Source organism: Myiozetetes cayanensis, unplaced genomic scaffold, assembly GCF_022539395.1.
Source record: "Myiozetetes cayanensis isolate MyiCay16 unplaced genomic scaffold, myiCay2020 scf1, whole genome shotgun sequence".
Taxonomy (NCBI): domain Eukaryota; kingdom Metazoa; phylum Chordata; class Aves; order Passeriformes; family Tyrannidae; genus Myiozetetes; species Myiozetetes cayanensis.
This window is the reverse complement of record NW_026086604.1, coordinates 113110789-113125227: the sequence shown is the minus strand read 5'-3', so window position 1 is coordinate 113125227 and position 14439 is coordinate 113110789. Positions and strand designations below refer to the sequence as shown.

General features: G+C 42.0%; 1 protein-coding gene across 3 annotated transcripts in view; it reads left to right on the top strand.

The window, feature by feature from the left end:
• Positions 1-4280: 4280 nt before the first annotated feature.
• Positions 4281-14439, top strand: part of LOC126640617 (ubiquitin-conjugating enzyme E2 E2) — a 204033-nt gene continuing 193874 nt past the window's right edge. The window contains exons 1-2 of one of the 3 annotated variants that reach the window (XM_050316593.1): positions 4281-4514; positions 9180-9368. In XM_050316593.1, the coding sequence (XP_050172550.1) occupies positions 9193-9368 (176 nt within the window). In that variant the 5' untranslated portion in view covers positions 4281-4514; positions 9180-9192. The remainder of the gene's footprint in view (positions 4515-9179; positions 9369-14439) is intronic. The other 2 variants (XM_050316584.1, XM_050316576.1) reach the window with 2 other exon arrangements.

Below are 14439 nucleotides of genomic sequence, written 5' to 3'. Positions count from 1 at the left end.
TTGGCTTACCTGGTGTTTAGGATTCAATCAGTGTTTTCCTTGATATAGGATGTCATTTTGTAAGCAATGAGGACATACACAATTATCTGAAAACTCTAATTAAATTTCTGCTGCAAACACCTTTCTCACTATGCCACTTCATTCTACATGCTGATAGCAGAAAAACAAAATGAAGAATCCTGATCTTTGAATCACTCAAATGCTGCATTTTCAGACACAGCTGGCACTTCAGAGATCAAGGTACCTGTGAATTTCAGTTTACATTTGCCAATATACAGAGTAGGATTTATCCAAGTGGCAACAAAAGCAAAGCAAGATTGTAGGAAAAAAATAAATTAGATGCAGTGTGAGAATAAACTGTATACAAATAGGAGACAGAGAATGATTAGAGAGGGGAAAAGAACAGAGAACAGGACTCTGGACAGTCTTTATGGCTTTATGCCATCATAGGAGCATAAGAAAAGCCAGCTATGGGAGAAGAACTCTGTAACAGCATAAAGTTACTGCAGAAACGCATGCCATTCTGTGCCCCTGCCTCAGTTCAGGATGGAGAACAAGACTGGGAAGGAGTGGGCCTGCTGCTGTGAGCTGTCTCCAAACAGCCCCATGGGGCCCAAGACCCAGCAGGGAAGAAAGGGGGGAACAACACAGCCTATGACAGCTCCTGTGGAGCTGAGAAGTGGAATCAGGTAAAGAATGAAGAAAGGCACCTTTGTCACCATTCCTCCAACCTTCTGCTGATAATAGTTCAGATGGATGAAATGAACTGGTTCATTAGGATTTGGCTGGAAGAGATTAATACAACAGGGTGCACCATGGACAAATGAATATTACCATCTCACTTTTTAATATAAAATATTCAAGTTTTGAGATATGCTACCACAAGAGAAATAGCTATGTTTTCACCTGTATCATAGTTGAGATAATTTATCTTTACCTCAGGAACCCAAATGCTTTTTATCAGTTATAACTTGACAACAGTGTTCATTTAATAACTTTAATAGTGATATTAAAATGACGTCCTTTTAAATGGGAATGAACAGTAATGCATATACAGAAATTCAGAAAAAACCTCAAAGTTGCATTTTCCCGTTTCTTGCTTTGACATGTAAAAATAACTTCCTTGTTTCTTAACTAAACAGAAATGGATAAAACTTGCCATAAATGAGTACAGCTCTCAGTACAGATAAATAAGTAAAAAAAAAAAAATCTAAATTGATCCATTACTTCTTGAAATTAAACACTCATAAATGGAAACTTTGCTCATGTTCCTCCAACTTCATGGATTTTGATTGACATATCTCTCCTTATAACAGACACTTTCAATCAAGAGCCCTTAACAGAAGTGTCCTTAACTATAATAGTCTTGAAGTGTGACTGTCTGTGCCAGGTGGGATGAACTCGTATGTTCCTGCAAGGAAGCTCCAAGCTTCTGTGGGTGCAAAGAACTTGTATTGGCTTGGATGTGTTTGGTGTTGTAAATACTGTCAGCCTTTAGAAACCACATAAAACTAAGCACAGGGGAAAAAAAAAAAAAAAAGAGAAATAAGAGTGTGTAACCTGTGTGTCTTAGCACTCCTGCATGGGTGAAATCTAACACTGGAGTATTGCCACTCAGTTCAAAAGGGCCGGGATTTCAGCCTATATGCTCCAAACTTACAAAAGTCTTCCAAAGGGTTTTGAGTAAAACATGCAACCTTTAACATCCAAGGGCCAAACATGTTATTTTGTCAGGTCAAAAGGATAGAACTAGGAGCAGCTGATAACTCTGCCCTACTCCCTTTACACTGCACAGGTAGGGCTCATGCTTTTAAAATCACAGGGCACACCTCAGTGTGTATGTTCTATTCATAAGGCAGTACAAACCTTCTGCCTAGTTTAGTTGTCCTTAATTTAAGCCCTAACATTTAGGGCTCTGGGCCAGAGGTTACACACCAGAAGAAAAATCAGGGCCTGACTAGCGATGACTCAAACCCTTCACTCGGTGCTGAAACACTTCAGTGCTCCCTTGATTATTTTGGCACTAGAAATTTATGACCCAGATTCTGGGACACTGTATGGCCCCATCCTGCCCCTGCCTCAATTAGGCTATTCACTCAGCTTCTCTCTGTGTGCTTCCTTAAAATTCTAGCAGAAGAGAAGATCTGTAATGAAGTACAATGAACTGTCACCGAAGCGAAGTCCTGAGATGGGCTGAAGAATTAACATAGGGTATTCGAGCAGGCAAATGTGTGCCTCCTTAAAGGCACATTTAAGCAGTCAGAGCAACATTAAGGAAATACAGTTAGAAGACTCATTTAGAAGTGAATTTTATCCCTTCCTGGATGGTTTTCAGGAGGTCTGTTTTGGAGTGACTGAGAGGAGAAAGTATGATTTAAGTTATTTTAGAAAAAGAGGACCATGATGTCAAGAGTGTGCAATGCACCTTTTAATGTGATAAGAAGCATTACTTGGAGAAGGTTTGCATTTTTTGAAGGACTTTTACATGTCATATTCTGTTAATTACTTCATTATTAATCCTTCTGAGAAATCAATGCATGCTGCCAGATAGAAACCCACCTAGCTGATATTAGGAGCTGTTCTCCATCAGAAGCAGGAAAATATCTCATAAATGCACATGGAATGGGAAGAACCAGCGGACTGCAGTATTTTTAAATGTAGGTGAAAATGTCACTGGGATTATTTAGCAAAGAAAAAGGAAGGGGCAATAAACCAAGTTATTTAAAAACAACTTCTTAACAAAGATTAATTTTATGTAGAGGGAAATTACAAAAAGCACTTCTGTTGTCTGAATATAACATGGGAGCAGGTGGCAATAACGTTTCTAATCCTTAAATATCTCAGCAATGCTTCAAGTTCTCAACTTCTAATGTTTGGTTGCACAGACTCCACCTACACCTGAATCATAACTCAGGAAAAGTACAATTCACAGCTCAAGCAGGGAGAAACTTTTCCTCGAACATGTGGAATGGTGAGACCACATTTTATTTTCTGAATTCCCTTTAGTTGTTGAAAGGGGGAAAGCATTTTAACTTGCCATTACCACTTTATCCTTAGCTGGTGTACTTCCCTCTTAGATGAAGAAAGGTTTGAAGTGATAAAAGTTTACATAATGTAGCTAAGCATATTATGTAAAGATTAAAGCAGCAGGGTCAGCACAGGGACAGAAGTCTCTCAGCCAGGCCAACGCAGCCGGGATTACCTGACAGACAGTTCTCCTGGAGGTTTGTTTTGTTCCAGGTTAATATTATTCACACTAAAAATTTAAGTGTGGCTCTGTCTTGGCCTCTCCCATTCCCGACAGCGATGCTTGCCACAGAGGCAATGCCTTCCTGCGTGGGAAGTGAGGTTCCTTTACCTGGCCACAACCAGGCGACAGTGCCTATCTCCTGCTGGGATGCTGCGCGTCCCCCCGGTGCCCTCAGTGCCCGGGGGCGGTTTGTGGCACCGGGCTGTGCTGATGCCACGCAGTGATCGAAACTACCGCGGCCACAAAAAAGTGCGGCCACCACCAAGCGCCGAGGGCCCGGGCCCTGCCCCACCGCGTGTTCCCTCCCCGCCGCCCGGGCGCTCCCGCGGGGCATCCGCGCGTCCCCTCCGGCCGCTCCCTCGGGCTCCGCCGAGACAAAGGCGGCGGGAGGTGCGGGTGGCGGGCCGGCAGGAGGGGGCCAGGGGGTGGGGAGGAGGGGGCGATTGGCAGGGGTAACAAAGGAGCCGAAAAAGAAGAGCCAAGAAAGTTGAAATCGGCCTCCTCCGCCGCGCTCGTCGCAGCCCGCCCCCCCAGCACCCCGGACTTTGGCGTGAGAGCCCTCGGTAATCCGGTGGCGGCAGGAAGAAGGTCGTATAGCCGCACCTCTATCCCACCCGAGCCCCCGTCGGGGCTCCCGGCTCTCCCCCAGCTACCCCCGTTCCCTCCCGCCTCCTCCTTCCTCCTCTGCCCCGCTGACCCCGCCCCGCACCCCCAGTGCTTCCCTTTAACGCGCGCTCCCGACGCCGCCTCTTGCCCCTCCCCCTCTCTCGGCGGCGCGCGGCCTCCAACACCACCCGCGGGCACGCGCCCGCCCCCACCCGTCGTTCCCCCGCCGCTCGCCCCCGCCGGAATAGCGCGCGCGCCCCGCCCGCCCGCCCGCCCCTCCCTCGGCGGGGCGCGAGCGCCCAGGATAATTGGCTGGCGGACGCGCGCGCGGCGCCGGGCGGGCGGGGGCGCGCTCGCGCGGAGGCGGCGGCGGCGGCGGCGCGCGCGCGCGCGCGGCAGCGGCTTCACTTCTCTCCGGGCAGCGGGGGCAGGAGCGGCGGCGGTGGGAGAGGAGGGAAGCCGCCGCTGCTGCTCGGGAGAGAAGGGAAAGGACAGGGGAAGCCGAGAGCGAGGAGCGCGGGGGAGCGGGCTCATGACTCAGTGAGCGGCTGCAGCCCCTTTCCAGCCCCGCGCCCGGCCGGAGTCGGGGCGACCGCGACGGATTGTCCCGCAGCCTGTGCCCGGCACCAGCGAGAGAGAGACCTGCGCTCGCCTGCAGGTAGCAGAGGCTTTCCCCCCGTCCCTCCTGGGGTACACCTACCTCTGCCCCGGCTGAGCTTTCCGTCTGCCTCCCCTCCCCCCGCAGGGCTCCTACCCCCTCGTCGCTCCCTCACGGCAGCACCCTCCCCCCCCCTATTTATCTGCGACCCTCGCTCTCTACCTTTATCTTTCATCTCCCCTCCCCCCCTCCGCATCCCCCCGGCGCTGCCTGGTACCCCCTTCTCTCCTTGTCATCCCCGGCCGTGCCCTTTCTTAGCCTCCGTCCCGGCCGTCCCTCTCCGCCCCCGGCCACCTCGGCATCTCTGCCGCCGCTCCCCGCTCCCTCAGGCTCCATCCAGCCTCCATTGCTCCTCAGCACCCCCACACCCCTTCAGCAACTCTTCCGTGTCCATTTGTCCTGCTCGCCCCGCTGCGGGCGAGAGAAGGGACCACCGCCGCTCCCCCCCGCCCCTCCGGCCCCGCTCCGCGCCGATCGCGTGGTCCCCGCGGCACTCGCTGCGCCCCTGGCTCGCTCCGGCGCAGGGGTACCCCCTGCCCCCTCCGTGATCGAACCTCTCGGGATGCGCCATCCCCGCACCGCCCCGCCGCAGCACCCGGTGGGCACCCCGGGCTGGAGCCCCTCGGGAAGGGCATTAGCACTCCCCCGCCCCCACACGGAGCGCCCCGAGGAGCCCCGCAGCCCAACCCTCTCCCTTCCCTCATGTGCCCCCGACGTCTTCCTCTCGCAGTCTCCTCCTCCTCCTCTCCTCAGTTGTCTCCTACTTCTCACCCTGGCCCGACCGCCTCCCGTCCGGCTGTAGGGGTTCGGGGTGTGTGTGTTTCTGATGCCCACCATCAGCTCCCGCACGGCTGGGTCTTCCCGACGGGCGAGCCACGCTTCTGCCCTCGGGCGGCTGGGGGGCCGTGGGAGTCCGGGCCTCTCGTCCCTTCCTTCCAGGTGCCCCTCTCAGTGGCGGACCCTGCCTGGCCACAAACCGGGAGCCTTCTGCCTCCCCTCCTGCGATGTTGTGGTCCTTTTGCCCTTTACGCTTTCTAATGAAGATGAAGTAAAGCGGCTGCTGCCGTTGCTGCTCATCGTGGACCCTGCAGAAATATTCAATTTATCTTGGCTTAAAGAAAATTAAGACCGCTTTAAAAGGACATCATCACTAGCTCTGCCGCCCTTGGGGACTGATCTGCACATTGCCAGGATCTTGCTGTCCCTAAATACGGGATTTTTTTTTTTTTCTTTTTTGGGGGGCATGTGTGATGGTGGTTGGTGTTGGGTTTTTGTGACTGTGTGTATTTTTATTTGATTTTTGTTTTGTTTTGGTTTTTGTTTGTTTGTTTATTTATTTTGAGGAGGAAGTGGAAGGTGCCAGTACATATATTTGACAAAAGCAAAACCTTTTGGACTCTTCACTTCGAATTGATAGTTGTAGTTAGTTACACTTGTAGTCTCTCTCTCTGCTGATTCATCTCAGGTTAAGGGAGGGACTTTAAAGTCCCCTTTCACTCCTTCCTCTGTCCCCTCTGCTCATTTTTCTCTGCACAACAGCAGGGAGGTTAGCAACCCTCGTCTGAACGTAGAATAGCCTGGCAGTCGGGGACCTGGACATCGTGTGTCTTCCCTCTTGCTCTGTGTGACAGTTGCAAACACACTCATGGCTGTTCAGATTCAAGGAGTATCTTGTATTTCTGTGTTAGTGGCAGTGAAATGTTTTCTTCACAGTGTCATCCTCTCAGTTGATTTTTATTTTTTTCCCAGTTGTTTGTTCAAGTGTTTGACTGTTTTTTAAGTTTAACCCTATTTGAAGCATCTAACCTCAGGCCCTTTAGCGCGCACTTTTACCGGAATATTGAGCATCCCTTGAACTATGCAGGAATTCCTAAAATTGGAGACATTGTGAGGAGATGGCATAGAAAGAATTGCCTGAATGTCAGAAAGGGGAACAGAGAAAGAAGGAGAAAGGAGAGACAAAAAAAAATAACCGAAACAAAAAAACCCCAAGAAACTAGCCAGACATCAAATGACAGATTGAAGCATTTTCCTGTTGTAAATGCTAGCATTACATGTTACAGTAATTATATGCTCTGGGCTACTGTTAGTGTTTGTCTGCTGGATAGTAACCTGAACTTATGAAGTGAATAGAGTTGTTTTTTGGATAATAGTAATATTTATAGCCAAGATTATTCACAGCAGATGTCCTATGTGTATAAGCATTACTAAACATGCTTTTAACTTTCTGGCCTGCATTGTTAAAGCCTATGTACATTGTGAAGAGATATTTTTTCTCTTTAAAATGAGGTTTACTAAGCAAAGTTCAGAACTAAAATCTAGTGCAAATAAAGGCCATCACAAGTGTTATAAAGAGAAATGAGGTTGTATTTTAACTGTATGTAGAAGCAAAGAAAATGGGTACTTACTATCAAAATTGCATTATAGTTATTAAATGCATATTTTGACTTGTCAGAATATGATAGTTTTGTGGTTTATTACCTCTAAATCTTCTGTTGCTTTTATCTTAAAATCTGACAACTAGGATTTAAATATCTGAACATCAACCTGTGTAAATATACAAATTATGTTAAATGTAATGTAGCTGTACCATAGGAAAGATTGTTCTCTAGGAATGAACAATTTTTGTATTTTAATTTTAGGATGAAAACTATGCGTTATTTTGGTTGCTTCACTGAGCAGGCTAAGTGTTGTGTATTTATATAAATTTATATATGAAAATATTATTTTCTGTGATAAAATCCAAAATGTAGTTTAGGCTGATTAAGGGAAACCTTAGTCCCATATCCATCACTTGGTATTGCTTGCTATTTCTTTTGGTGCATAAACATTTTGAAGGGGTGCTATACTTCCATAATTCTTGTTCAGTATAGCTTTACAAATTAGATAAAAAAGACCTACTTCCTCCTGAAGTTAGTTGCATGTATCAATAATGCCTGAAGAGATTATTTCTTCCACTCCACAGTGTGTAGCATTTGATAGAATTAGATCTTGGCAAGGGTCTTTCAAAATAGGAGTAAATTTATTTTCTTACATGCAGCGGTAACTACAACACTTTACAGACTTTTTAAAAAAGTATCCATTCCAACATAACCCTGTTGGCATTGATGTTACTTTACTTTTACTTTGCTGTCTCTTTCCATAAATATACGGAACTGAACTTTGCTTAATCCATGGAATGAGCAAGGTTGAATCTGAGCCTGAAATATCATTATTCTCCCTTGAGCGAGTCTTAAAATGTACAACAGTTAAGGTGAATAGTTTTGTTCTTAATTCTGATAGTGCCTGTACATAGGTAAGAGGAAAAGCAAGTCAAAGTTCACAGCAATTTAAAACTCTGTGCATGAAAGCACAAATTCTTTGATTCAGACAGATTTGATCAGAAAACCACCCAGATATATGGAGATTGTGTGGGCGTAAGCAAGTAACGTTTGGCCTATGTGCTTTGAAGGTAGTTCTTTTATTAAAATCTTTAGAGGAGGATATATAAAGTAGGTATATAAACTAAAGACTGGGAATTAAAGAAAAGACTTGAGTTTCAGTTTGGGTTTTGGTTTATGTTTTTGGTTTGTGGTTTGGGTTTTTTGTTGTTGTTTGTTTGTTTTTGTTGTTTTGTGGTGGGGTTTGGTTTTTTTGTTTGTTTGTGGTTTTTTGTTGTGTGTTGTGTTTTGTTGTTTGTTTTTTTTTTTTTAAATAAAAATCAATCAGTGCCACCACATATGCTAATGCAGTAAGGGTTTTTCATGGACATCTGCCCTTCATTAGAACAGTTTGAGAAGTCATGACAGCTGTAACAGTGGGCTTGTAATTCCTCATCTGTCAACATATTGTTATACTATTTAAAATGAAGTAAGAAATTAAAATAGCTAACTACTATCAGAAGTGTGCAAATAAAGCATTAACTTGACTTCTGAAATATACTGACATTTCTTGCTGCTTGTGTTCTCTGACAGCCGTTTTCCTTCATGTTGCCTGACTGAAATTTGTCAGAAAAAAGTTTCGTTATATCCTCTACCAGCGTGCTTGCCGCTCTAGAAGTGTATGGTTTCAGTAAATATAAACAGTCCTGTGTTAGTGCTTTTTGGTTTTGTGACTGTTTCCATCGAGCATGCCAAGATGTAGATTTTGTAATGTGGAAACCCACATTAAAGACTTGGAATGAGCCCACAGATTTGTTTCATATGGGATAACAGAGAGTGTTAATACAGTAATAACTCTCAGTTTTTAACAAACTATGCTATATTTGAACCGGTGGCATAGTGATGAGATAGCTCATGCATGGTATTGCTGAGTGGTTGAAAAATATAATTCACAGTGAATGGTATTACACTTGCTGGATTATGTTTCCCACTTCAATAACTTCCGCTTTTCATATATATATCTATATATATCTATATATATGTCTCTAAGGTGGGCTTTTTTGTTGCAGTGGTTGTTGTTGTTTGGTGTTTGTGTTTTTTTGGCAAAGGGTTTTAAATGATCAGCTTCTGAATTATTGTCAAGACACTTCTGGCAAACCTCTTCAGTACTAAGATTACTGAAGTGCTGTAACACAAGTGTTACATATTAGGACAAGGACATTATGTGTTCTTTCCTTAAGGCATGTAAGTATCATTGGGCAGTGTCTTCTCAGAAAGCTAATTTCTGTTGTTTGTTTTTGTTCAGTGCAGCATCTGCCATGTCTACAGAGGGGCAGAGAGTGGATGATAGTCCAAGCACTAGTGGAGGCAGCTCTGATGGAGATCAGCGTGAAGGTGTTCAGCAAGAACAAGAAAGGGAGCAAGTTCAGCCCAAGAAAAAAGAGGGCAAAATATCAAGCAAAACAGCTGCTAAACTGTCAACTAGTGCTAAAAGGTACGGTGTTCTTTTGGGGTTTTATTTTAAATTCTCTTTTTTCAGCTCAGCATCAGAGGTATATACTGACTCAGTATATTAATTTTCTGATATTTTTATTATAACGCTGCTATATTAGTGTAATATCCTCTTGAGACTGGTCACAATAATGAGACCTGTATACTTTTTCCTTTCTTTGACAGATTGGCTCTTTCACATGGTTTTAATAGTTGCTTGCATGATAAAAGCTGACATTTTTTTATTGCTAGTAAAACTCAGACAGTTTTGTAGCCTTATAAAATATATCTCTGTATGTGTATGTATGACTGATGTTGAAACTTGTCAGTGTAACTTACAGTTAATTAACTATAAATATATCAGACAGTTCAGTAACTCAGCATGTTAGGACTACTGTAATACCTATTGCTGTGAAGTACTGCATTTTCTTTTCCCAGATGGTCAGCTCAGAAATATCTGAGTGAACAACAAATGCATGTTGGTTTCATTACTAAACTCTGATCTGTTTCATTACCCATTTATTTTCCTTCCCTTTTCTGCTTGAGAGGAAAGGTTGGTTTGTAGAATAGCTATTTAAATTATTCTATGCTATCATGTCCATCTTCAGATAACGATTGTCTTGCTTGGACCAGACAGAAGGAATTTACAGCTTAGTGTTGCTTCCTTAGTACAAGTAGGGTTGTTAGTCTAGGCAAATGGGATTATAGTGATTGAAGTTAAAAAGCACTCATAAAATAATCTGACAAGAGACCAATTCTGCAGACTGTCCTGATGCAGAATTCCCAGATCTTGTTTCTTTACTAATCCGAGGCTGTGTAAACTAAAACTGTTGTACCTCTGTGGTGCTGTGGTAAAGGAGAAGCATTGAGCCCCTATTGCCGTAATTTATAACGTATGCATGTAGTCCCAGTCCATAAACACCAGTATATAAACATGTGTACATGTCTTCAGGATTCAAGTCTTTGTCTTGCCTTAATTTGTCCCTTACCAATTACATACTTTTCTGTCTTTCCAGTGGGGTATTGTCATGCTTTTCTTTTGCCATAGATACTTTCCTTACAGTTAGTTTTTCTTTATTCTTTCTTCTCTGTAGAAATGCTTTCTGGACACCCATTCCTACTAAGACACTATTAGGAGTCATATCACTGATTGTATCACTTACAGAATAGCCAGCAAAAGCTACCCATGTTTCGTTTTATGACTAAAAGGAAAAAAAAAAACAACCAAAAAACAAAACCACCCACCCAGCTTTCACTGCAAACCGTGTTGTTACTCATGTCGTTAATCCTCACAGCTGTTACGGTTTCTGGCCTTGTTCTCTTTTGTCTGCTTCCTGCTATTATTATTTTTTAAATATTAGGAATATTGGATTAGTCATGACTTTTAAGGTCATAAAAATAGTTTTCAGTGCCTTTAGAAAGCACTCTCTGTATTCTGAACTTTGTACAATGTCTGGTGTAATGATGCCACAATTCTGACAAGAGCTTGTGGACGTTATCCTATTAAAAAATTAATAATGAGATGTCAGAAATTGGTCTATTAATCTTAGCTTTGTATCTTCAAAGCTTAGAGCTTTTATCAACATGCATTTTACAGTGATAAAATTACTTAAACCTTTTAAAGTTTAATCACATCTGCTTATGGTTCTGCTGAAACTAATTATGCCAGCTGCTGACATCAGTACGTTTGCTAGTTAGACTCTAAAGCCAGTTTCATGTGCATAATAATACTAATATATTTTAAAAATATACACTTGAGTATACATCTTAAAAGCTGACATGACCTACAGTAGTTCTTTAGGTATGTACACAATAAATAATATTTTGAAAAAAATATGTTATGTGTGCTGGTTGTCATAGCACTTTCTGGAAGGATCACAACAACATCATTTTTATAGTAACAGGGGTTTTTAACAGTATTTTTTTTTCTTTTTTGTTTTAAAGTATTCAGTAGTTTGTCACTGTGTTAGATTTGGGATTGTACCTTCTGCATTCAGCCAGATTTTTGTATTACAGGTTTTGTTTCTTTGCTTTTTAATTAAAATCAGTAGTGTCTCAAGAAAGGTAAGTCAGGATTTAAAGCAGAGCATAAAAAGGAGTGGAGTATCATAGAGGAAGGAAAAATGTCTTCGAGTCCTCAATATAATATAAGTATTACAGAAACTGTCTGTATCAAATATCTTCATAGTAATATTGTTAATTTTGTTCATTAGAAGTGAAAAGTAGTGCAGGATTAATAAGGCTGTACTCTGTTACCCTCATAATAGTTAAAGGAGTCAACTTTGCTAAAATCAGTGAAACACTCAAACAACAGAGTGTTGTCAGTTGAGGCTTTGGTGAAGATTCCTTCATTCCTCTCTAAAACACAGAACACCAGTGAGTTAATGTAGCACTGGATCTAAAGTCACAGACTACAGACTTGATTCTAATGTGAGTTTGGAAATCAAATTTTCTTACTTGGTAAGCTTTCTCATGCATATGGAATTGTAGTCACAGTGGTTTTGGATTGCATTATGATACCTGTTGTATATATTGGTTTAGAATGAAGATTTGTTCATCTCTATTTGGAAAATTTTTGTTCTGCTTTTTATTTGTATTTTTATGTAGTCAGATTTACAGAATTTTCAGTAGCATTAGGTTTTATAGAAATCAAGATTTAGCAGTGTGCTGAATTTTGTGTGTGTAATAGTAAACTGCTACCATGTCTTATGTATGGATATACTGTTCATGCGGCTTAAGTGCTTTCCAAAGTGATCTGATTACAGGGGCTATATGAAACCACTCAAATTTCTATTTGAGTAAGATTTTTGGTTTTATGATACAGAGTTTCTTCTGTTAGCATTGCTATAGCTGGCATCAAGAAAGCAGAATGCCATCACATGCTGTGCTTCTCTATTAATACTTTTAGGGGTAGCTGATATACAGGTGTAATAGCTTACAGCATATGTCATGCAGCGTAGCGGTCCTTCAATTTTCCTCACCCAGAGGGCATCACCTCAAATAGCAACCTTTCTTACCTAACATGTCAAGATTGGGAAACTCGCTGCATATCACAATTACAGTTCAGACATGGAATTGAATTACTGTCCTTGAAAACAGCAGGCATCCTGTTACCTCTTAAGTAGCAAATCTTAGCATGACCTTTGGATTGAGAGAAGTGTAACCATTCTTGGCTGACGTAGCTCAAAAAATAAATGTATTGTTTTGCTTGGCTCCTGAAGTTGCTGGTTGAAAATCTGTCAACCTTTGTGTCCAATCCTGACATTTTTTAATAAATATCTGTGCCTACAATAAATTGTGAACTGTAAAACTTTAGTTGTAATCTTTTCATTTTTGAAAGAAGTTACAGTCTTGAGGAGTAGCAAATAGGTAGTAGATTAAATTTGTTTGAAATTCAACAAAGTAAAAATGAGCCTTTTTCCCTCTCCCCTCCCTTTTTTTTTCTCTGAGAGGTTTATCACAGCACTGTTTTCGAGGAATCTAGGAATGGTATTTAGGATGTTGAATATGACAGCAAAATATAGACTGCTGTTTCTTACAAGAAATATCCTTGTCATTTATCCATCTTATAGTATGTGGGTGAGAATATTTCTTTTCCTGCAATATGAAGCTAACCATCTTTAGATCAATTTCCTGCTCAGTCACAGTTTGTTTAGTAGTGAAATACGTACCAGTGACTGCACTTCTAAGTATTTTCTAAGTAGCATATTCTTTGGTATAGGGTATTGATTCACCTGGCTTTTATGGGTAAAGAGACATGTATTTTAGAAAAGTAGATGTGGTAAAAATAGCTTATTGTCATATAGTCTTTTATTTTATATTTCTTTCCAATTAATCACGTTTGTGAAATCCTCTGATGGTCACTTCCCTCTTAGCTTTAGAGAACTTTAACTGCTTCAAGAAGGAAACAACACGCTGTCCCCTTAGGCTTGGAACAGTAGTAAATATATGTCTGTGAGAATTAATAATATTTGAAATCCAAAATGTACTTTCATGCTTCTGAATTTATGGGTAGATTAACCGTTGCACTTGTACTGGAAGGCAACTGTGTTTGTTCTTTTCTGATAGTGAAATAGAGGAGAAAAACATTGTTTTTATGTGTGTGTGTGTATGTATATATATATATGTATATATATGAGAGAGGGAGAAGTCAAATGACTTCTCTAAGACCAAACAGAGTATCAGATCTGACACTGCAAATTAAATGTCCTGTGTGCAGCCCAGGGCATTGATTACTAGCAAGGGCTTCACCCCCTGCCATCACCCCACTTCCCAGTATGTAGTAAACCATTATGTCATTAGTTTAAATATAAACTGGATAGATGTAATTATTTTATTTTAGACTTCTTTTTCACTCTGACATGGCTAAACATAACTGTTATTGAGGCAAAAAATCCAAAGAAAGAGATGCCAGAAAGGATCCTGAAAAAAATGTTTTGTTGCTGGAGGCCACATATCCTGGTGGCTAATTCTCTGTGGTCACTGAAGGAAATGAGATACATCCTCTCCTATGGCAGATTCTGAGGGCAACTCAATGGAGATATGAAGAAAGTGCCAGAGCACATGCAGACAAAGGCCAGCTTGCACACTGGAGATCTCTATTAGTGCAAGGCTCTCTGGGATGCTGTCTGACAATTTAATTGTAACTTTGAATGCTGTGACATGTGAACAGGACATTGCATGTCAGCTGCTCTACAGAAACTGTTTATGAATAAGCTCTCAGCATGAGTGCAAGGTAAATTAAGGTTGCAACAAAGAGTTGTAAGGTGTATAAATTAGTTTGGGAAACCACAGAGTAGGAGAGTAAACATGGACAACTTGCTAAGGAGCAATCGATGGACACTATTGTATTAATGTGTTGTATCTTGTTTGTATAAAAATAGTCATGAATGAAACATCTCTCTATCTTAGATGCTTGCAAGAGCAGTTAGGACTTTTGAACATTAATAGGCAGTGCCATCTGATCAATTTTTATGGCTTGAAGCAGAAAGGTGTTTTGTCCTTGTTTGCTCAATCACAGAAAAGCTTGATAAAGGGCCATTTTAGTACTTTTGGAATTAGACGTTAGAAATTTT